The sequence below is a fragment of the Delphinapterus leucas genome, chromosome 1 (assembly GCF_059928025.1).
Source record: "Delphinapterus leucas isolate spDelLeu-1000000601 "Yukka" chromosome 1, BTC_Dleu_Yukka2, whole genome shotgun sequence".
NCBI lineage: Eukaryota > Metazoa > Chordata > Mammalia > Artiodactyla > Monodontidae > Delphinapterus > Delphinapterus leucas.
Window position 1 is genome coordinate 170143746 of NC_143129.1, and position 23707 is coordinate 170167452.

At 52.3% G+C, this 23707-nt stretch overlaps 2 protein-coding genes across 7 annotated transcripts in view; one reads left to right on the plus strand and one right to left on the minus strand.

Moving 5' to 3' along the window:
* Window positions 1-496: 496 nt before the first annotated feature.
* Window positions 497-2137, minus strand: CD52 (CD52 molecule). Its single transcript, XM_089898588.1, has 2 exons — window positions 2004-2137; window positions 497-866 (listed from the first exon to the last, which is right to left on the minus strand). The coding sequence occupies exons 1-2, from the start codon at window positions 2055-2057 to the stop codon at window positions 729-731; spliced, it is 192 nt and encodes a 63-aa protein (XP_089754714.1). The 5' UTR covers window positions 2058-2137; the 3' UTR covers window positions 497-728.
* UBXN11 (UBX domain protein 11) overlaps window positions 2091-23707 on the plus strand; it is a 31863-nt gene continuing 10246 nt past the window's right edge. For 3 of the 6 annotated variants that reach the window (XM_030763854.2, XM_089898573.1, XM_089898566.1), the window contains exons 1-5: window positions 15811-16417; window positions 18836-18936; window positions 19384-19438; window positions 19905-19981; window positions 21884-21992. In XM_030763854.2, coding sequence (XP_030619714.2) covers window positions 16030-16417; window positions 18836-18936; window positions 19384-19438; window positions 19905-19981; window positions 21884-21992 — 730 coding nt within the window. In that variant the 5' untranslated portion in view covers window positions 15811-16029. Of the gene's footprint in view, window positions 3463-6705; window positions 14970-15715; window positions 15745-15810; window positions 16418-18149; window positions 18937-19383; window positions 19982-21883; window positions 21993-23707 lie in introns of those variants that run through there. The other 3 variants (XM_089898582.1, XM_089898578.1, XM_089898562.1) reach the window with 2 other exon arrangements.

The window sequence follows — 23707 nt, forward strand, 5'->3', positions numbered from 1 at the left end:
GCAGGGAAGAAATGGACAGTGGCCTCTTCGTCTTTTTCAGTCCCCAGTGGTTGGGGACTTGAAGACAGGAGGATGGCTGTGAGGCTGGGAACCCCTATAGGCTGGTGGGGGGTGGGTGCTTCTCTCTGAATCTGTCATTCTGAGGACACCGAGGCAGTGGAGTGGGGGGCTCTCTGAGCCTCCGCAACTGGGGATGTCCAGGGTCTGGGAGGGGGTGGGGGTGGGGTCCTCTGGGACCATCATTCCCAAACTCGCAGGGACAGGTAAGCAAATGCAACTAAAGGGAGGGTGAAGATGGCAGGTTCTGCGTCGTGTCCCTGCAAGGGGATTCGAAGGGGAAGGGCCTCCGCATTTGGACTTTGGCGCAAGGCAGGTGAGGTGCGAGCTCGCTGGTGCCACCTCGCCTGCTGATGGGGCTATAGGTAGCCCCTTGGTGCTGCTGCAGACCTGGCTCTTTGGGCCTGGTGACGTCCAGTGACCACACATGGGACCCCACTCCAAGTACATGACAACTTTATTGAGCCCCGGCTGGGTGGTGCTTGCCCCTCCATGTCAGTATCTCGCTGTGTCGGCCATGGCCCCCCAGGCTCTACGTGTCAATTCCCACAACCTGCTCATCTCTAGTACCAGCCCCTCCCAAGGATGGGGCAGGGAGGGGCTTCTCTTGCTAGTGATGGTGGCAGCTGTCCTTGGGGCACGGGGCTAGGGCTGGGCTGGGGCGTGTCACCTCATCTGAGGTGGAAGAGCTGGATGAGGATGTTAGTCAAGAAGACAAGGGTGCTGCCGCCGCCCAGGCTGCCGAGGGCTGGGGCCCCATTCCTGGGTTTCTGGGTGGTGGTCTGGTTTCCCAAGACTCCAGTTTGTATCTGCAAGAGAAGTGCGGCAAGTTCATGGGGGGTTGAAGTTCGTGTTTGTTGTTTAGAGACAGTTCCCCCACCCCAAGTAGTTCTCAGTTCCCTGCCCCAGTGACCACAACTTCTACCACAAGGTCCTGTGGGGATGGTTGGCTGCTTCCTGCCTCAACACAGGCAGGGTCAGAGGCAGTTACCGGTCCACGTCCCACAGAACCTTCCTTTCACGTCCACCAGACCACCAGCTCCTCCAGCATGTAGGAGATAGGGGAGCCTGTGGCCCCAGCCCTTGACCATCCAGGGCCTGAGCCTCCCTGAACCTCAGTTTCTTCATCTTGTGAATGGGGAGAAGAGCCCGTCACAGTCATGGGGGTCACATGAGACAGGGCTGGCGAGAAGGCACCTGGCAAAGTGTAGGTGGGTGGGGAGGGTGTGACTTCTCCCCTGAGGGGATAGCAGATGCAGATCAAGCTGTTCTCGATGCTTGATCAGGCTGCAACTAGAACTGCCCCTCATGGAGATTAAGCTGTTCTCGATGCTTGATCAGGCTGTTCCTGATCGAAAACTGGACGGTTCCCATGTCCCACACCGACTAACACGTGAGATGCCGCCAAAGCTGCCTCTTGGAATAGCAGTTGATCTCGAGACTCTACCTGTTTCCGGAGTGGGAGATTTCTATCTTAGCATTGCCGAACGCGCGGGCTCCTCTCCCGGGGGGTTTCCTGCCACCTCCAGAACCGGATCAGGCTCCATTTGAACATTTCCCGGCCCCCTCCCATAGGACCGTTTCCCCAGGTTCCCTGTGGGTTGATGCCATCCTCTCTCAGGGCTGTCTTCCCAAGCCTCTTAATCCCCTGTTATTCCATAGCACCCCTTGGGTGCCTCAGTATGCCTGGCACCCTGTAAGTGCTCCCCAGCCTCGGGTACAGGAGACAGTCCTGCTCAGGGGCAGCCCTCAAACAGGCTGATCCCAACCAGAAGGACTGGAAGGCTGGGAGTCAGGCCCCCTGAGCCCATGGTTCCCCTGCTGGAGCCTCTGCTCCCATGGAAGAAGGCTGGGTGCCCAGGAGCCTACATGCCCTCTCCCCCATGCCGGGCAGATCTGGGGAGTCCTGGGTGATGGTGCTGGGGGCTCTGGGGTGCTGCTCTTACCTGAATCATAATCAAGAGGCTGATGGTGAATAGGAGGAAGAGGAAGCCTTTCATCTTGGGAGCCTCTCAATGGCCCTCTTTGTAGCAGCTTTTGGAGATGAACGCAGGGCTGTCTGCAGGCCTCTTTTGGCTTGGCTGCTTTTGAACGAGAAGGAGGCAGGGAGGCGGGGTGGAGGGAGAGGAAGGAGGGCCTACAGGGTGGGGTGGGGTGCTACTGCTTTTCTACAGACCTTGGGGTGGAGCGTGCCAGGCCCTAGGTTCTACAGCCCTGGCAGATGGCGGGTTCTGGAGAGGGACTGAGGCACATCCCAGGGGATGGGAGGTAGGCATCCACGAGGCACCTGTGGGGCAGTAAATAGAACCCTGGGCTTGGAGTCATGCATAGTGGGGATTGAATCTTGGTTTAATCACATATCAACTCCGAGACCCTGGGCCAGAAACTGTCCGTCTCTGAGCCCTTAACAAAAGAGCTGCCAGAGAATTAAATACAGTATAATTAAAAGGAGATTGGGGCAGGGGATAGGTGCTGAAAGAGAAAAGGCTGGGATAAATTTAGGTTTCAGGATAAGGTTGTAGACTGTTCCACAGGTTCAGAATGAAGGCTTGGGGAGCATGAAAATTTGGGGTGGTGGGGGAGGAGATTCCTGTGAAAACAAAGGAGCACTGTGTTAGGAATCCAGAAACCTAGCTTCTAGGTAAGCCCATTCCCCCTGGGCCTCAGGTTTCTCATTTCAAGTGAGAAGACTGAAGCGGATTATTTCTGAAGTTTATTAAGACCTAGCATCTTGTGATTTGGATGAAGAAAATAACAGATTGTGTATGTCAATCTCAGATGGATAGGAGGAGGGCTAGTGGAGGGTCGAGAAGTTAATAAACTGCTGGGGAAGGGGTTTGGGGTGGGGTGGCTGTGAAGTTCTAGCCAGGGGTGGGGGATGAGGTGAATCACAAAGGTGCCTGGACAGTGCTCCATTCTTTATACATTTTATTCTCTCAGTGGGGTTCTGCAGTAGGTTTCATAATTATCCCCATTTTCCTGATGAAGAAACTGAGGCTTGGATATTAAGTGACTTGTCCAAGGTAATAAAAGGTGGAGCCAGTTTCATGTGTAATTGAATCCAGGTATGTCTGAAGCCGCAGCCATGTATGTAACCTCTGGGGCTTTCCTAGAAGTCACCAATTAAGTCTTGGTTCCCTGACTGGCTCCCTCCTGGAGGACCCAGGGATTGGCTCTACAGCCCAGCTCCAGCCCCACTTACTCTCCCTTCCTTAGTCTATTCTATGTCTCATTTGCATGCCAGATAGTGAAAAAAATAAAGCCTCTCACTTCCCTTCTATGCTTTTGTGTCTCAAGTATCAAGCCTCAGAAAAACCTGCGTGGGCCTTTAGGGCCTCCAGCCCTGGCTAAAAAGAAACAGAAAAGAACTGAAAGTCAAGGCTGGAGAGAGAAAGCCAGGAAATGGTGAGAGAGGGGTAGGAATCTCGCCCCGGGGATGTGGGTAGGGAAGGAAGTGGGTGGAGCCCTCAACTACCTGTCACTGCCCACCCCCATCAGCTCCTTCACCAGAGGCCTTTCCTGACCCTCTTGTTCAAGTCTCAGCTGCCTTTGGTGCACCTGTCGGGGTGGGTGATTCTGGGGGTTCATGAGAGTCTGTGAGGCAGGGATACCAGAAGGGCACTGGCCCAGGAGACAAGAGGCCCATGTTGAAGTCCAAGATTGCTCTGCTGAAAATTGGCACCATCATACTGGGCAGTCTTCTCCCTTCTTACAAAGAGGCAGCTAAGGTGGGCTAAACCCTGGGGCCAGCCAGGATGCCCTTTCTCCATGCGTGGATTCTTGTGAGGATACTTAAATGCCAAGCTCATATTTGCAAAAATATTCTTAGAAACCTGAGAAATTTCTTTTCCACGTCCTGGGTCTCTGCTGTCATTTGAGCTTGAGCTGCTAGTGGTGGGGGGATCTGGGTGCTGGAAGGGTTTTTAGGGTCATCAGGACTTGGGGCATGAAGGGATATCTGGAGTCTGTCAGTACCTGAGAGAAGTGGGGCTTCAAACCTTTTCCTCTCCTGCCCTCTGAGCAGTTTGATTCTGTCTTGACACCATCTGGATAGACAGAACCCTGGTCGCAAAGCTTAAAGAGCTTAGAGAGACCCCCATTTTACAGATGGGAAAGTTGAGGGCCCAAGAAGGGCAGGTTAATGGCAGAGCTGGAGATAGAACCTAGTCTATTTCTTGACTTCCCTGTCCTACTGTACACCTTCTCCAAACCTGACTTGATGGGAAATCTCAATCCACACCGCCTACAACTCCTTCAAAGAGAGGGAGTTCCTCAGTGTTCCAAGAGCTCCTTCTCTTGGTCACTGCACTAAAGGTTGTGCCTGCTAAGAATATGGTCTAGTAGTTTGACCCAACACCAGGTCCCTCTAGGTCTCATCACCTCTTTAACTCAGCAGAAAACAGAATATGGGACTTCCCTGGTGGCGCGGTGGTTAAGGATCCGCCCGCCAATGCAGGGAACACGGGTTCGAGCCCTGGTCTGGGAAGATCCCACATGCCGCCGAGCAACTAAGCCCGTGCGCCACAACTACTGAGCCTGCACTCTAGAGCCCACGAGCCACAACTACTGAACCCGCATGGCACAGCTACTGAAGCCCGTGCGCCTAGAGCCCATGCTCGGCAAGAAAGAGAAGCCACCACAATGAGAAGCCCGTGCACCTCAACGAAGAGTAGCCCCCACTCACTGCAACTAAAGGAAGTCCAACACAGCCAAAAATAGATAAATAAATGAATAAAACAAAACAAAAAAACAGAATATGGCAGTTAGGCTAGCTGAATGAATGGGTGAATATAAGGTGATCGCTCCCACCTCCAAGCCGTGCATACCTGTATTCATGCAGTCAATAAATGCTTATTATGGGGCAATAGCAGACTAAGTACTGGGGAGTTACCAACGAAGAAAAGAATTAAGGGGAACAAAGAGGTGAGCCCTTTGGGGCTGCTTTTCCCCTAAAAGTATTTGCCACTTCCAGAAGAGACAGCTGAGAAACTGAGCAGAGCTTTCTACAGATTTATGGGGCTGGGGGAGAAAAACTGTAGTTCAAGACCTACTAAGAAATGGGGGCCCTGGTAAACTCCCCCACCCTCCACTAGGCTTTGGGTTGGGACCATGAAAGGTTACACCTGAGGAGTAAGAGTAAACAGGAAACAACAGACCAGCCCGTCATAGAAACTGAAGACAACGTGATCAAAAAACAAAAAACACCCCGAAAAAAACAAAGAGGAACAACAGATAATAGAAACAATTACACAGAAGATCCAGATAATGGCATTATCAACTAAACTTTTAAATAACAATGCTTAGTGTATTCAAAGACATATAAGACAAGACCACAAACTAGAAATTATAGAAAAGAACCAAATGGAGGGGCTTCCCTGGTGGCGCAGTGGTTGAGAATCCGCCTGCCAATGCAGGGGACACGGGTTCAATCCCTGGTTGGGGAAGATCCCACATGCCACGGAGCAACTAAGCCCGTGCACCTCAACTATTGAGCCTGTGCTCTAGAGCCCGTGAGCCACAACTACTGAGCCCGCGTGCCACAACTACTGAGCCTGCGTGCCACAACTACTGAAGCCCACACACCTAGACCCCGTGCTCCACAATGAGAAGCCACAGCAATGAGAAGCCTGTGCACTGCAACGAAGAGTAGCCCCCGCTCACCGCAACTAGAGAAAGCCCACACGCAGCAATGAAGACCCAACACAGCCAAAAATAAATAAAATAAATTTATTTTAAAAAAAAAGAACCAAATGGAAATTCTAGAACTTAAAAATACAATAATAGAGGGCTTCCCTGGTGGCGCAGTGGTTGAGAATCTGCCTGCTAATGCAGGGGAAACGGGTTCGAGTCCTGGTCTGGGAGGATCCCACATGCCACGGAGCGGCTGGGCCCATGAGCCACAACTACTGAGCCTGCGCATCTGGAGCCTGTGCTCCGCAACAAGAGAGGCTGCGATAGTGAGAGGCCCGCGCACCGCGATGAAGAGTGGCCCCCGTTTGCCACAACTAGAGAAAGCCCTCGTGCAGAAACGAAGACCCAACACAGCCAAAAATAAATTAATAAATTTAAAAAGATACAATAATATAAATTAAGGACTCAGTGGATAGTTTTAACATCAGATTAGACACAAACGAAGCGAGAATTAGAGAAGTAGAAAATGATACTAAAATATTACAGCATAATATAGTTGTTAAGTACCTGCTGTGTGCCAGGTACTGCACACACTGGGGCTACAGAAGTGAAAAAAAAGGACATAGTCCCTGTTATTATGGAACTGACATTTGAATGGGGGAAAACATTAAAAATTATGGTAATTTAAGATTTCAGTAAATGCTGTGAGGAAGTCAAAAGTGTGGTGTGAGAAAAGAGAAATGGGAAGAGGACATATTATAGGTTAGTGTTCAGGGAAGACCACTCAAAGGGAATGTTTGTGCAGAACGAGAGGGACCTGGGTGAGCAAAACACCTCAGACCACTCCCTGTCCCAGTTTCACAGTGTTCTTTAATGACTGTTCCCAGGGCCTTGCACAGTCTCACACTGGGCAAGCGCTCAATATGTACTTGAGCTCAGTGACAGAATGGAACACAGCAAGGATGGGAAGAAAGGAAGGGGGTTGCAGCACATATTACAGTATGATCTGCCCTGCAGCTTTCATCCCCACTGAGAGAGGGCTGTGATCCAACAGCGCCACAGAACATTCCAAGGGAAATCTTCATCTGTTTGTTCATCCATCCATCCATCCATCCATTCATTTCAGACAATTTATTGACACCTACTGTGTATCAGGTAAGATGAATGAGTAAAGATCCCTTCCCTTGAGGAGTTCATAGTCCAAGAAGGAGACACATACAGAAAAAAATCACAAAAAGGAATAAGGAATGTTATAATGGCAGCAGGCCTACTAGAATGTAGAGTGTAATTCTATCTGGGGGGAGTGGGGGTATTCATGGAGGAGGGGACATTTGAACTAGTTCTTGAAGGATGGAGGGGGATTTTCCCAGGGGGAAAAGGCAAAGGAGGATGTTCCCATTGGAAGGAGAAGCCTCAACATAGGAGAGAACATGATAGTTTCTGGAACACTGAGAAGGGTGAAGGGCAGGACACATAATATGAAGGTCCTAAATGTCAACAGGATATAGGGAGGGCTTGACCCAAGGCGCCTGTGATGTGGCTGGAGAAAAGGGGAAGGTGGGAGAGATAGCCAGGTTTTTATTCTGAAGGAATGCTTGGACTGAGAGGACCTCTTTCTCCATTATTATTTACCTCTCCCTCCTGAGCTGCTAGGAGTTGATAAACTCTTTAGCCCCAAAGGGGTCATAACTGATAAGGGTTTTTCAGGAAATGACCTAGAAGCAAAGTGGACTCTATTCTCAAGAACAGAGGCCTCCAGAACCCTCTAACACTCTAACCCTGTAACCCTCTACTTCCTCATCCCACAGGTGGGGAGCAGACCCAGAAAGAGCCTCCCTCCTCCCATTCCAGGGCTTTTGCACCATTGTCAGGCAATGAGCATCCACCCCAGGATGGAATCAAGAAGAGGCCAAGTGGCCCCCACCCCAGAAGTCCAGAGGGAGTCCTGGGTGAGCTTGGAAGCTGGACAAATTTTCCTCCAATGTCCTTCTAACACTTAAATCTTTTTTTTTTTTTTGGCTGCACTGGGCAGCACGCGGGATCTTAGTTCCCTGACCAGGGATCAAACCCGTGGCCCCTCTAGTACAAGCGCAAAGTCTTAACCACTGGACGGCCAGGGAAGTCCCTAACACTCAAATCTTATGTAAGTCTGGAGACCTTGGAAAGATTTCCAGAACCATCTAAGATGGGAGATAGAAAAATATAAGTCAGAAAAATAACTATTAGGCGAGCTTAGACTCTTGTTTCATTTTCATAACTTTGTTTTTGGAAAACATCTTTTTAAAAACAATATGACAATATTATGAGAAATTTAATTTGCATGATAAGGGTTATCATGCAATGTGGGTTCTATTAGAATCTCTATTTTCCAGATATGGAAACTGAGGCTCAGTGGAGTAGCTGGAGCAGAAACAGCCAGCTAGTAAGTGACAGAGCCCAGTCCCGTAGACTTGTTAAGTATTGGTGGCCCATAATATTTCCTCAATAAATGATGGCCATCACTATTTTCCAAGTTTCTATGATGAAAATGTATACTTTTATAATAAGGCCCTGACTTCCCCCAATAAATGTGTTTTAAAAAATAATAAACTGGGGACTTCCCTGGTAGTGCAGTGGTTAAGAATGTGCCTGCCAATGCAGGGGACGCAGGTTCGATCCCTTGTCCGGGAATATCCCACATGCCGTGGAGCAACTAAGCCCGTGCGCCACAACTATTGAGCCCACGTGCCGCCACTAACAAAGCCCGTGTGCTCTGGGATCCGTGTGCCGCAACTACTGAGCCTGCGTGCTGCAACTGCCGAAGCCCAGGCACCTAGATCCCGTGCTCCACAGCAAGAGAAGCCACTGCAATGAGAAGCCCACGCACCGCAACGAAGAGTAGCCCCCGTTCGCCGCAACTAGAGAAAGCCCGTGCTCAGCAATGAAGACCCAACGCAGCCCCCCCCCAAAAAATATATATATATATAATAATAATAAACTGCCCGCCAGGTTAGAGGGCTCCCACCTCCCTCACAGGAACGAGATATTTGCTGAATGTCTGCCTACTGCAGAGTCTCAGGCCATGCTTCCGGCCCTGGGTAGGAGGGAGGTATGTTGTAAACTCTGATGCTTGGGTAAATGCCAGTTCACTCCCCAGTCTTGCTGAGGTGGGAGGCAGCGGGCACACCAGGACCCATGAGGCCAGAGCCCCCTGCCTCCCATTGCTGTTGGTCCTTGCTTATCTTTAAGAGCAGAAGGAACATGAGCAAGGTGACAGTAAAAGGTTGCTAGTCCCCTGACTATGGCTCCAACCCCCCAAAACACTTGGCCCCAGCATGACCTCGAACTTTCTCATCTATCTCAAGCCTCTGAGAACTTTCTGGGAGCAGCTTAGTGGCAAGAGAGCTCTCCCACCTCCAACTTCCAGTCACACTTTCCACCTGAACCCTTCCCTTCGCCGTGGACCTGTACCACCTGCACCTTGGCTTACCTTTGCCTGCCTGTTTTACTAAAGGGGGAGCTTCTGGAAAGAGCACAGATTCTGGAGGCAGACAGTTCTGGGTTTGAATCCACTTTTCTGCTTTCTACCTGCATAGTCTTGAGTAAGTCACTTTACTTCTCTGAGCTTCAGTTTTCTCATCTGTAAAGCTCATAATTTTGGCATCTGGCACTTGCAAGACACTCATTAATTGGTAGCTTCCTTCAGTCTTCAATTGGTGTGTAAAGAATGCCTCAAGGAGCCTGCCCTCCCCTAAATGCAGTAGACGAGAAGGTCAAATGGAAAATATTAGTAAGTGCAGTTTGAGACACACAGAGAAAGGGCTTTGGTGGTTAAGCCAAGGCATAAGGAAGTGGGTGCCAGAAATCATAGACACCCACATCATAGCTGGAAGACTGAGATGATAATGCTAGTTAAAAGCAGGAAATGTTTTGAAAACTTATTCTGTATGGGTATTGTGACAGGTACTCTGTATGCATTATCTCATTTAATTCTCATGGCAACTCTGTGGGGATGGGTATTATCCCCATTTTACAGAAGAAATTAAGGTGAGGAACTTGCCCAAGGACACACAAGTCAGGATCCACGACTCCAGAGGCCTAAGTCCATGCTCTTAACTAAACTGTCTCTAGTTTTTTGTTTTTTTCGGTACGCGGGCCTCTCACTGTTGTGGCCTCTCCCGTTGCGGCGCAGAGGCTCCGAACGCACAGGCTCAACGGCCATGGCTCACGGGCCCAGCCGCTCCGCGGCATGTGGGATCTTCCCGGACCGGGGCATGAACCCGTGTACCCTGCATCGGCAGGCGGACCCTCAACCGCTGCGCCACCAGGGAAGCCCTCTCTAGTTGCTTTAATCCAACACTTTCTTTTTTTTCATGTGAGGCTCAGGAGGGGAAGTGTTTCACCCAAAATCACACAAAGTGTCTTATCCAAAGGCAGGGGGAGTCTCACCCAAATTTTCACACAAAGGAAACAGAATATGAGCGTCCCTTCAGGGCGCCGTTTGGTCAAGAAGTTAGCAGAGAAATTCAGATTTAAGAAACATTTATTAAGTACTTGCATCATTTCCATTCATGCTTAAAAGAACTGCCCCCTTAGTACTGTACTGATCAGATGAAAAAACAGGCTCAGAGGGATAAATGTAATTTCTCCCAAAATCAATCTAGCAAAACAGTGGCATTGTCAGGATTACACGTTCAGGTCCAGAAGCTTCCAGCAGCTTCGTGAATCTTATCCCAGGTTCTCCGCTTTCTGTGCCTTGGGTTGACGTGAACGGGCCCTCCCTTTCTCCAGTCCCCGAGTCCGCTCAGAGCGGTGGATTCTGGGATTTGCAGTATCCAGCGATGAATTGAGACTCCGTGGGCCAATAGAATTCGAGCACAGACGGCTGTACCCGCCTCCGCTGCCTGCTGGTTGCTCAGGGACACCCCTCGAATTAGCCAATGAGAAGCGCACGGGTCCTGGTCGCCTGGGAAACCGTGTAACAACAAGATGGCGGCGCCGCGGGCGGCTCTGCAGCCTTGCGTGGTGAGTCACGGCCCTAGACCTTTCTGCCCATGGAGCCACACACACAGTCTGGGGTCCTCACCCCGAGAACCTCGAGGACACGCGAGACCCGCGGCCCGGCTCCCCCAGAAGACCCCCCCCGCGCCCTGGGAGCAGATTCGGGCCCCCGCCTACCATGGCTACGCGTGGAGGCAGGGAGGCGGTGACGCGGCTCCTAGGGCGGGACTGGTGGTAGAAGTCACGTGGTGAGCGCTTCCAGCTGGGGATTTAGGGGTTGAAGGTGTACAGCCTGCTGGTCCTTGTCGGCGCTGGCGAGCACTGGGACCTGTGGGGGGATAAATTTGACTCCCAAAGATGTAGAGGCATAAGACAGAACTTTCCTCTCAAAACTTGAGTCTGAAGGGGCAGACAGCCTAACCTTTAGCCGCCTCCGGCTTGAGGGGGAAGACACAGTCCTCCCAGGAGGACCCCAAAGTGAAGGGAGTAGACGTGGCTTTGTCCTCAGGGTCCCCGGTCTGAGGGAGGAGACACAGCCCTGCGCTCAGGAGTCCCCAGGCTGATAGGAAGATACAATCGTCGTCCTTACGGGTCTCCTATAATCCATGGGAAAATGGATCTGAAGACAGTGTGTTGGATTGGCCTGGAGTGAGACTGGAATGGGGAAGTCAGTTTGGGGCCATTGTGACAGCCCCAAAGAAGGGCAGTGAGAGTCCCACTAGGATGGCCAACAGTGGTCATGGAGAGGAGGAGCTATGTGTGAGAGACTTGCAGAGTTTAACCTGCAGGATTTGGTAACTGATGGGATTAAGAGGGAAAGAAGGAGGGAAAATTTTTGTGTTTGGATGATGGGGTCCCATTAAGAAGGGGGAAGTGGGAGGAGCTTATTTTGAGGGAAGATGTTGGTTTTGGTTTGGAGACCAGGTCCTTTTCTTTCTTGTGATAGCTTTATTGAGATAAAATTCACACACTATATACTTCACCCCTTTAAAATGTAAATTTCAATTGTTTTTAGTATATTCATAGAGTTGTCCAGCCCTCACCACAATCAGTTTTAGAACATTTTCATCAGCCCAAAAGGAAACCTTATACCCTTTAGCAGTCCACCCACACCCTCCCCGTCTCCCTTTAGCACCTCCTACCCTAGGCAACCACTAACCTACTTTGTCTCTATGGATTTGCCCATTCTGGACATTTTATATAAATGGAATCATAACAATTGGTGGTCTTTTGTGACTGACTTCTTTCCCTTGGCATAATGTTTTCAAGGTCCATTCACATTGTAGTATGTATTTCATTCCTTTTTTGTTGCCAAATAATATTCCATTGTAAGGGTATACCACATTTGTTTACCCATTCACTGGTTGATGAACATTTGGGTTGTTTCCATTTTTTGGCTATTATGAGTAATGCTGCTTATGAACAGATATACAAATTTTTGTGTGGATGTAAGTTTTCGTTTCTCTTGGGTATATAACTAGGCATGGAGGCCATAAGATAACTCTGTTTAACCTTTAGAGGTACTGCTAGACTGTTTTCTACAGCAGCAGCACCATTTTACATTCCAGCAAAGGTTCCAGTTTCCCCTCATCCTTGCCAATGCTTATTAATTTCTGTCTTTTTGACCAGTTTCTTTTGAGGGGTCATTATGGTGATGAGAATTTGGAGAAAGGAGGAATAATCAGGTCTGGTGGGAGTTCATGCAGGGTCGTTTTCGCTACTAAAGGCACAGTGCCTGGGGCTTTTTAGTGTGATGAAAATGTTCCAAAACTGATTGTGATGGTGGTTTCATAACTCTGAATTTATGAATATACTAAGAACCAGTGAATTGTGTACTTTTAAAAGAGTTAAGTGTGTGAATTATACTTCAATAAAGCTGTTGTTGTTTTTTTAAAAAAGGTCACATGCTATTTGATTCCATTTATATAACATTCTTGAAGTAAGAAAATTATAGAGATGGGAAGCAGAGTAGTGGTTGCCAGGGGTTAGGAACAGTGGTGAGGAAGAGGATGAGTGTGATGCTAAAGGAGTAGCACAAGGGAGATCTTTGTGGTGATGGAATAGTTCTGTACATATCGTTTTTTAATATAAATTTATTTATTTTTGGCTGCGTTGGGTCTTTGTTGCTGTGTGTGGGCTTTCTCTAGTTGCGGCGAGTGGGGGCTACTCTTTGTTGCGGCGCGTGGGCTTCTCATTGCCGTGGCTTCTCTTTGTTGCGGAGCACGGGCTCTAGGCACGCAGGCTTCAGTAGTTGTGGCACGTGGGCTCAGTAGTTGTAGCTCACGGGCTCTAGAGCACAGGCTCAGTAGTTGTGGCGCATGGGCTTATTTGCTTCACAGCATGTGGGATCTTCCCGGACCAGGGCTTGAACCTGTGTCGCCTGCATTAGCAGGCAGATTCTTAACCACTGCACCACCAGGGAAGTCCTCTGTACATATATTGATTGCAGTGGTGGTTACACAGAGTCTATACAGGGGATGAAATGGCATAGAATGACACACACAGATTATACAATGTCAATTTCCTGATTTTGATACTGTGTACAATAGTCATGTAAAATGTGACTATTGGGGAAAACTGTGAAGGATACACCAGACCTCTCTACTATTGTCCTAATTACCTGTGAATCTATAATAATTTTAAAGTAAAAAGTTAAAATATAACTAAATAAAAGCAAAAAAAAAAAAAAAAAAGGAGTTAGCCAGCCAAGGGAAGGGTGTGGGTAGGAGTAGGGAGACCATTTTGGGGGATCGGGTTCCAGGCCTGAGGAGCCATGTGTGCAAAGAAAGCCCTGGTGCATTTCAGGGCCGACAGTTCAGAGTGGCTCAAGTGGAGGGTGGGATGCGGGAGGACCGTGGGTGATGATGGATGAGGTCCAGAGACACAGGCAGCGACCAGATCATCCATGTTAAGGAATTTTGATTTTTTTTTCTGTGGGTGAGAAGGAGCCACTGGGAGTATTGAGCAGGGAAGTGACATGTCAGCTTTGGGTTTAAGAAGATTCCTCTGGCAGTGTGTGGAGACTGGTGAAGGGAGCCACAGGGGCCGTCACACTTGGCCACACATACCCTGAGGATGCCTGGACAAGACGGCAGGAACCAGGCAGGCTGGGGGCAGGTTTGGGAGGCTGGATGCCGGATGATGGAGATCAGGAAACTCTGGACCTTGTCCTTGGAGGGCACCTCTGAGAAAGGGGCGGGGCATGAGTCCCAAACTCCAGAATTAAGACCAAGGGAGCTGCCTCCTGGTGATGCAGGTCCCCTTGCTGGGCAGATTCACGGGCTGGTGGAGGCCAGTGCCACACATCTCCAAAGTGGAACGGAAGACTTGATTCAGGCCCTGATGGAGGTCGTTTGATTCTTCGATTTCTAGACATTAGCCACGTGATATTTAATTCACTGAGTAGAGTAGTGACCGTTAATTGCATCCCTGATGTTCATTCATCTTTCCAGAAGGAAGAGGAAAGGAAGGGAAATCAGCATTTATGAGGGCCTTCTATGTGCCAATAACAGCAGCAGCCACAATTCACATTTTTGAGTAATTCCTTTGAGCGTTTCACTGGGCTAGGTGCTTTACGTGTGTTACCCCTACCTGGCTGGTACTATTACCATCCCCACTTCACGCTAAAGGAAACTGAGGCCCAGGCTATACTGGAATGGCAGAACCTATCCAGGGTCTGGGCTCTTGACCTCCCTGCCATGCAGGTGGTGTCTTGGTAGAATCCTGCCTTGGGGTTGCCCCTCTCTGGCTCTGAGAAGTTGGAGGTGGCCCCTGGTTCTGGTAGGAGGGAAGGGGACACCTGGGCGTGGTGACCAGCTCCTTGGTAGATAGACAGAAGCCCCAGGCCTGCTGGGTAGTCTTGTGCCAGGGCTTGAAGTTTGGGGAAGTCCCAGGCTTCCGGCCCACCTCTGCACCCCATCCTACCCCCATCGCCCTTTCCCAAGCACTGCTAGGCCAGAGACCTCCAAGAGCAGAGCAGAGAGCTGGATAGCCAGTGGAGCAGGTGGACATCAAGCATAGGGATCCTGAGGCCAGGCCGCCTCCAGAAACTTCTGCAGAGGCAGTAGGAAGAAGTGAGGGGTGCCACTCCCTGGACAGTGCTCCCTCCTGGGAAAAGTAGCCAGGGCAGAGGAAGTTTCAGGCCGCTCCCTGGTCCTGAGTGACTGTCCCCAAGGGCTGACTTCTTTCTTCTCAGGGAGTTCCTGACAGCTAGAGACTAGAAGTAGAATTATGAGCTCACCTTTGGCCTCCCTTGGCAAGACCCGGCGAGTGCCTCTGCATTCGGAGCCTGTGAATCCGGGGTAAGGAGCTGGCCTCGTGGGATCTTTGTGTCCATGCCCCTGCCTCCTCCCGGCCCCTCCCATGGACTAGGAGATTGACTCCTAGTGTCCTGAGGAAAACGATAAGAAGTTATGTATCTCTCTCTGATCACCTTATCTTTCTCGAACCTTCTTCTGGGAGGCTCTCCATGTGTCTAAGCACACACTGGGCTGTGCCATTTAGTGGGGTGGCTCGGCATCCATCTGTTTATTCATTGGTCATGAATTAGTTCTTCAAACACTGATGGCCCACCTGTTCCAGGCCCGGCCACATGCTGGGCTCTCAGTGAAGAGAATCCTATTTGTTCATCTATCAGTTTCATCTTTTCAAAGCATTTTTTACCTCTCTCCTTGCTCTTCTGAAGCCCACTTTGAGTCATTTGCATCATGGCCAAGGAAGTCCAGAGAGGTTAAGTGACAGGCCTGGGGTCCTGCAGCCATTTCAGGGCAGAGCTGGGGCTGGGCTCCTGGGCTTGGGGACTCTTGTAATCTTTTCTCCAAGGCTCTGCCCTTCAGCTCTTCACCATCCTTCTTTGTTGGGAGGAGTCGGACACCCTGAAGCCTGCCCCTTGGCTCACCCCTGGGCCGGGATGGGATTTGGGGGTGGATGTCCTCAGGAGACACTTTCTTTAGGATTGATGGGGGACCTGGTGCCAGAGCCTCCCCCGAAGGCAATCCAGGGCGTCCTAACTTGTCTGTCTTCCTTCTTCTTCCTGCCCCATTCCCAGGAGGCGAGGGATAAAAATGTACGGAAATGGTAAGTGTGGGCTCTGCCCTCGTGTCCTCCTTATGTCCTTGCAGTTGGGCGGATGGAAAGAAAGAGCGTGATGAACTCCCGTCAGCCAGAGTGGCTGGCCAACTGCAGTGCTGTCTGCAGCTCTCGGATTTGGACACCCCACACCCTTAGTGGAGATGTCATCACTAACATTTGAACCCCTCCACTCACCGTGGGGTGGGCCATGAGGGGGGCAGACCCCAGCCCTCCTTCTCCGACAGCCACCTGCAGCCCATTACAGCCTTTTCTCCCTGAAGCCCAGTCCTCATGTTGCTGCCCTGCCTCCCGCAGGCTCAGACCTTTGCATCCCAGCCCTCCTTTAGCCCCCACCGCGGTGCTGGCATTGGCCACCCAGGTCCCCCCAGGGAGCCAGGTTGGGAGAACTCCAAGAAGAGGCCTGTTCTGGCTGGATCCTTGCTCTCCAGCGTCCCAAGTTTTCTATCCTCATATGCTGGGGGGACAGAGAACAGGCTGCTTCATCTTGACCAGGGCCCAGGGCCCCCGTTTCGCCTGGGCTTCAGCCCCAGAGCAGTGACCTGGGCATCCCTGTCTGCAGAAGATGAGGTGGACGTGCTGAATGACGCGCACGGCTCAGAAGAAAGGATCTCTGTTCCTTCCTGCTATGGTGGCATAGGTGCCCCTGTGACTAGGCAAGGTGAGTGCAGAGGCCCGAAGGGGTCTGTGTCCCTGGCAGCAGGAGAGGCCCCGGGGAAAGGGAGGCCCTGAGAGGCATGGCACCTTCTCCCACCTGCTGGGTCAGAGGCAACTGCTTCTACTCCTGGCTGACTGTGGCCCTGGGCCTGCACCCCAGACCTGTTCAGAGCCTGGCTTGGCGTGAAGCCACACACAGGTCCGGCCGTTAGCTCAGGAGGTCTGGCAAAGCCCCAGGGCGGGCTGTGGCTGGCACCTCTGGAGTACACCTGGCTGGAATCCCCATCAAGAGTGATGTCAGTGGCTCTAGGATTCAGGGTCCAAGGGGAATGAAGGGGGAAGCTCAGCCTCCGGGCATCTACTTCCTGCTTCCGCAGGGCTCTGGACAAGGCCAAAGTCCCCTAGACAGTCCCCCTAGCCTGACCCACACCATCCGCAAAGGGCTGTGACAACACTGCAATCGTGGAGGTGCCCAAAGTAGGATGGGGCTCACTGGGGCGGCTTCCCAGAGGAGGTAGGACTGAGCAGTCCTGGGCACAGGGGACTCATGGTCTGGCAGGGTGAGCTGTGTGGTGCACTGGGCAGGGGCAGGGTCTGAGCTGGGAGTCTGGGGGAGCTGGGGATGAGGTGAGAGTTTTCCACTAGCTGTGATATCTTGGGTAAGCAGCTTCCTGTCTCTCTGTCTCCGTTTCTGTCTCTCGGTCTCTGATCCTCCACCGAATGCCCCCTCTCCTGTACAGGTAGGGAGGGGTTGAGGTGGAAAAGGAGACCGGAAGAGCCCGGCCCCACAGCCATTCGGCCACAAAGCCAGGATCTCCATCACCCCAGGGGGGATGCTTTCAACAGCAACCACAGAAACTGGCTGTTCCCCAGGTCTCTCTGCCTCTCCCCCGCCACCACCCCTCAGCCCACTCTCAGCCAGGGGCTTCCCCTGCCAAGCTCACAGTCAAGGGCTCGCCTGTCCTGTCTCACTTCTCTGCAGGGAAACATTCCACACAGTTCCCTGATCCCTCTTCTCAGGACACCCCGGGCTCTTGGCCTCCATAACACGGCCTCCCTGCCATCCTCCTGCCTCCTAGGCTCTCCCCTCTCGGCTCCCTGCGAGCTCCAGCTTTTCCATGTGATGTTCCTCCTGCCTGGGATCTCCTCTCTCTCTCCACTCTGCCTCAAACACGTGCTGTCATCCGTGTGCTGACAGTTGCCAAATGTCTATATATCAGTTAAGAAGCTTTTGACTAAAGTCAACGAAAACCCTGATTCAACCAAGGAACATCAGGGGGCTTTGTTATCCCACATACCAAGAAGTCCTAGGGAGACAACAGCTCAAAGACATTGTCAGAAGTTCAGGTTTCTCCAGCTTTGCACTGAACCATCCTTGGGCCTGTCAGCTCCGCATGGTCACGTGGTTACAGCAATACTTCCGGCTTCACACAGAGAGAGACAACATCTAGGGGAAGAAGGGGGCCTGTTTCTTCCCATGTGTCTCTCTTGTTTTCTTTCACAAATGTTTTAGTTTGAAAATTTGTCAGCAAACAGAAAAGTTGAAATAATAGTACAGCAAACACCCATACGTCCTCAGCCTAGGTTCAACAGTTAGTGACATCTTGCCATATTTGCTTTCTATCCATATACACATATGTTATGAACACAAATGTATTTTTTGGATGAGCCATTTAGAAATCAGTTGCAGATATCATGACATTTCAGCTCTAAATACTTCCCTTTGCATCTTCTAGGAGTAAGGAAGTACATAACCACGATGCTGTGATCTCACCTAAGAATATGAACAATCCAGTAACTCTCTCTAACATCCCAGTGTTCCAAAATATCTCTCATAGCTTCCCCCCCCCCCCGATTTAGGTTCTAATTGAGGGTCATGCACTGCATTTGATGGTTATACTTCTTTAGAGCAGAATCCCTGCCTCTTTAAAAAAATGACACTTTTTGAAGCATCCGGGCTACTTGTCCCGCAGGATGTCCCCCATAGTGATTTGTCCGGTGCTGTTTAACTTGCTCCTCTATCCACCGTATTTCCTGTGAATTAGGGGCGAGATTAGAGGAGTGATTCAACTGAGAGTGAACTTTTTTTTTTTTAATATTTATTGGAGTATAGTTGTTCTAAGGGTGAACAACTTTTTGACAGCGTTTCAAGGTGATGGAACCCGTATGTTGTACCACTCCCTCATATATACATCTTCGGTGCATTACAGAATCTCTGTGCCTCATTTCCCAAAACAGTTCATTTCCTCAGAAGAGCTGGCATATGAAGAGTGTGTAGAACCATCCCCATTATCTTGGTGGCGGCAGTTGTTACCACCCTTATTTCCGCTGCTGGGGAGCCCGCTACCTCTCCCCTCCCCTGGACCCCCATACCTCAGCCTCAGCTCAAGGCCCAGGCTCTAGGACTTTGTCTGGTTGGCAGTCCCTGTGTACCACGACTCGGAGTTGATGGCCACCATGGCGAGGAAAGTGCGGGATCTGGAGCGGCAGGTGAAGGCCCAGGCGGATGAGATGCTCTCCAAGGTGGGGCCCCAGGGGGGAGAGGGCCAGGGTCTGGTCTGAGGGGTGGAAGGGCCTGGGCTGGGGAGGCCAGTGAGGCTACTATTGCAATAGACCATGGTGGATGGGTTCTAGAACCATCTCCCTGACCAAACCGCCCAACTCGAGGGCCAGGTCTGGCCCGGGACTGACCTGGGTCCCTGTGACCTGAGCAGAGAGGCTAGGGGTCTTCTCCACATCTGAGCGAGGCCCGTAGGCCTCAGATTGGGTGGCAGCAGTGGCTGCTGAGTGCTGGGCACTTGGGGGTGCCCACCCCCTGCCCCCACCTCAGTGGGACCACAAGGGCCATCTGAGCACCGGAGCAGTGCCAGAGCGGGGCAGGGGCTTTAAGCCGGGTCTTCCCATCTGGAAGGGGCTCCCTTGGGCTCTGGGAACCACCAGGTCTGCTCCCCTCCTGTCTCGTTGCTGCAGGATCAGAAGATACGGGCCTTGGAGGAGCTGGTGGAGACCCTCCAGGAGCACCAGGGTAAGAGGCCCTCTGTGGGCTGGTCAGCCCCCCTTTGTACCCCCTGGGCCAGCGACCTCTGGGTATCAGGGCTCCGAGAGCATCAAGCTGAGTCCTGTGGTGGAGTCTGGGCAATGGAGCCCAGAGAGGAGCAGTGACACCCAGGGCGGTGCCCTTCTGTGTGGGACTGAGTCCCCCGAGCGCAGCCCTAGCCCAGCCCTGAGCACAGGGCCTGCCAGCCAAAGCCTGGAGGAAAGGCAGCCCCGTCAGGAGCCTCGCTCGGTGGGCTGGCAGCCTCCCGAGAGTCAGGGCGTCCGCTCTCAAGGTCAGGGCGAGAGGCCAAGAGGTGCTTCTCCGGGGATCCCTCGAGTTCTCGTGGAGCAGCTTCTCCAGATGACCCTCAGGCCAAAGCTCTTGTCATGGCCAGAAGTGGCCTGGCAGCCTCCGTGCGGGGGGCACAGGAACCCCTCCCCGTCTTTTCCTGAAGGCACGGTGACCCTGCAGCGGCAGGAGGAGCTGGAGACCACATGCGCGCAGCTGCAGCGGCAGGTCGGGGAGATGGAGGTGAGGGAGGTGCCGGCCCAGGGCTGTCTGCCCCCAGGGACTGGGTCAGAGCCCACCTCTCTGGGGTCTCCTCACCGCACATCCCACACAGGGGCCCGGGGCACCCCCCATCCCATTTCAGGCTTGGGCTAGCCCTTCCCCCTTCCTCAGTGTCGGCTTGAACTACTCTCCCCTCCAGCCACGGGGACCTGCTTCTGCTGCTTTGACCACATCAAGCTCTTTCCCACCTCAGGACCTTGGTCCGTGTTGTTCCTTCCACCTGAAATTTTTTTCTACCTTCCCCTGGCGAGTTTTCACTGATCCTCAGTCTCAAGTAAAGGTGGGAGCCCTTTCCCAGGGGACCCCCTTCACCTGTGACCAGGGCAGGTGCTCCACTCTCTCTTCCTCTGGGGACCGTGGACCCCCCGAGGGAACGAGGGAGGGAGCACTTTTCTCCTGCTCGTTGCTGCGCGCCCAGGACCTGGCAGGGGCCTGGCTGTGCGTGTTTACTGCGTTTATCATGGCCATTCCCTGCCTCTGGACGTGGCATCTCACTCACCCAGTGTCACCTTTGTTGCCATCGTTCACACAGCAAGGCTTGAGCTGGAGGGACCCCCAGGCTCAAGGGAGGGTCCTAGGCATGCATACATCCTCAGGGCCCCCCACTGCCTCACCGGCCCCACCAGAAGCTCCTTCTGGGGTTCTAGCCTCTCCCTCTCCACACCGAGTTTTTTCCAAAGCCCCAACCTAAGACCACAGACGCAAAGCCCCAAGCAGCAGCTGCAGCTGAGGGCCCTTCCCACCCAGGCCCGTGCTCACCCCGGGGCTGTGGGTAAGCAGCCGCCCCCGAGCGGCCTGCTGGGACTGCCGGCAGCCCGTGGGGCTTCTCTGAGCAGCTGCCACAGGAGTCAGGGCTGCCCCCTCAGGGCAGAGGGCATTGGGGCTCCCCCGTTCACGTTGTTCACACGTTGATTGCTTCGTTAATTTAGCAAACTCAGACAAAGTATCTCCTGTGTGCCCAGCACCCTGCCAGGCACTGGGATGCAGAGAGGGTCCCTGCCCTCATGGCACTGACAGTCTAGAGGGGACACACATAAACAAGTACACAGGAAGAGACACAAGTACGGAGTATGGTGAAATATTTAAAAGGGTAACACATTAGAGACTAGCTGGGACGTGGGCCACTCCCCGCCTTGGGAGGTGGGAGCAGGGAGGCATGACTGTTTGGGCCAAGTTCATTTTGAGGTGCCTGTTGGACATCTAAGTGTAGATGGCTAGAAATTTGAAACTGAAAAAGAAGAACATATGTTGCAAGAGATGAAGGCAGAAGTGTGCCCGCTGGGTTAGGCAGCAGGCAGGTTGCAGGTGGCTGCTTGTTAGCAGTTGCAGTCAGTTGTGGAGATGGAAGCCGGGCTGGAGTGGGTTGAGGGAAGGAGTGGAGGTGAGGAAGCAGCAACAGGAAGCATAGACAACTCAGAAGTTTTCCTGTGGCACAGGCGCTGGGCGGCCAGCCCTAGAGAGGCCACATGTGGGACATGTGGGGGGACATGTCCTCTCAGACCTGCAGAGCAGGTGTCCCTTCCTCTCCTCCCACTCGGGCCAGACCCACATGGCTCCCCGCCGCCATAATGGCTGACTTACACGAGTTCCTACTTGTGCCAGGCCCTGTGCTAAGGACATTATGTGAATTACCTTAGTGAGTCCTCACAAGCTTCATTTTACAAGGAGAAGCCTGAGGCTCTGGGAGGTGAGGTGGCTTCCCAAGGCCACAGCCAGGAAGTGGCCAAGACCCCCGGGCCCATCGCCCCATCCAGTGGGCTGGGAGCGGAGGCCTGAGGCTGGGGGCTGGGCTGATGCCGCCTTTTCCCCTGGAAGGGGCTGAGCTGACAGTGCCCCCGACATCTCCCTCTTCTCTCCCCACAGCGGTTCCTCGGTGACTACGGCCTGCAGTGGGTGGGTGAGCCCATGCATGAGGAGGACTCAGAGGATGGCGAAAGGGACTGGATGACAGCCAAGAAGTTCTGGAAGCCAGGTAAAGTCGGGGTCCACCCCGGGCCCTCCTGCAAAGGGAATTCCCCTACAGCTACCGATGGCCCACAGCTGTCCAGAGGCCAGCTCATTCATGCCCCTTCTCCCAGCACAAGGTGCCCCACAGCCTCCCACAGCTTGCCACTGACACAGGAGCAGGAGAGAAAGGCTTCAGCCTCCATCCCTGACCACCTAACCCTGGACTCTGCTTGCTCATCTTTCTAAGGCTCCAGGGACCCAGGGATACAAAACGTAACAAGACCTCATTTGTCTCAGGCACCATAGTTTACAAAATGTCACCCATTTAAAAGCTGTGGCCTTTAGAAGCAATCCCCCTGCTTTGGAAGCTGGCCCTCAGGCCAGGGGCTTGGTCCCCTCTGTGGACTCCCTTTCCAGGTTCATTTGTAGCAAACTATTGAAATCTACCTGCATCTCTGGGCCTCCACCACGTTTTATTTTTAACTCAACTGCTAATATCCCGAGGGATGCACTCCAGAGATTTGGGGCCATAGAACTGGCTACTTCCTTTATATATATACTTTTTTTTTGGCTGCATTGGGTCTTCGTTGCTGTGTGCGGGCTTTCTCTAGTTGCGTTGTGGCGAGCAGGGGCTACTCTTCGATGCGGTGCGTGGGCTTCTGATTGTGGTGGCTTCTCTTGTTGCAGAGCACGGGCTCTGTGGCGGGCGGGCTTCAGTAGTGGCTCGCGGGCTCAGTAGTTGTGGCTCGCAGATTTTAGAGCGCAGACTCAGTTGTGGCACATGGGCTTAGTTGCTCCGCAGCACGTGGGATCTTCCCAGACCGGGGATCGAACCTGTGTCCTCTGCATTGGCAGGCAGATTCTTAACCACTGCGCCACCAGGGAAGTCCCAGAACTGGCCACTTCTGAAAGCTGGGTCCATTCTCTTCAAAGAATGGAGGTCATTGCCTGGAAGGTAGTTCTCCAGGCTCTGTTGGTCACACCTGGGTCCTCATCACCACCGCCTAACCCAGGTGTGACTTGGGTACTCGAGTTCCGTTCTCTGAGCCTTCAGTTCCTCGTCAGTAGATGGGTGTGTATTCTTTCCCATAGAGTTACTACGAGTCAGTGGGTTGGACGCAACACCTAGCACTGACCTCGCATGTCATCAGCCCCACAAGTGGGAACTCTCATTGTTTTCCACGGTCAGAAGGCAGTGGCAGTCTCATGGGAACATGAGCTTGGCTCCCAGGGGACTGTTTGGAAGACAACTGTACTTTCTTAATTTCATAAGTTTCCTGCTGGGTAAAAACCCAGACTGAAAACGTGAGAGTCCCACCTGCTGCACATTGGCTAGATCCCCCTAAATCTCAGGGGAAAACCCCCTCACCCTTGTTTCAAAAACATCACTTCCCATTTGCACCATATTTGCCACTTTTAAAGCATTTTCACAAATAGCCTTGGCACAGGCCAGGGGTTATTCCATTTTACAGATGGGGAAACTGAGGCACTTAAGCAGTCTGTTGAGTGAAGGGGGCAAGACTTAAGGCTGGGAGCCCACTGGGAGACGGTTACAGTCATCCAGGCCAAAGATGAGATGATGCCCAGCATAAGGGTGATACTGGTGGGGCTGGTGAGAAGGGGCAGAGCAGAGAGATTTAGGAGGGGAATCCATGGCCTTGGCGATTGCTCGAACATTAGGGAGGGGGTGGGAGGAACCTGGGATGACCCTGGGGAGCACGGCTGTCGGGGAAGATGTCC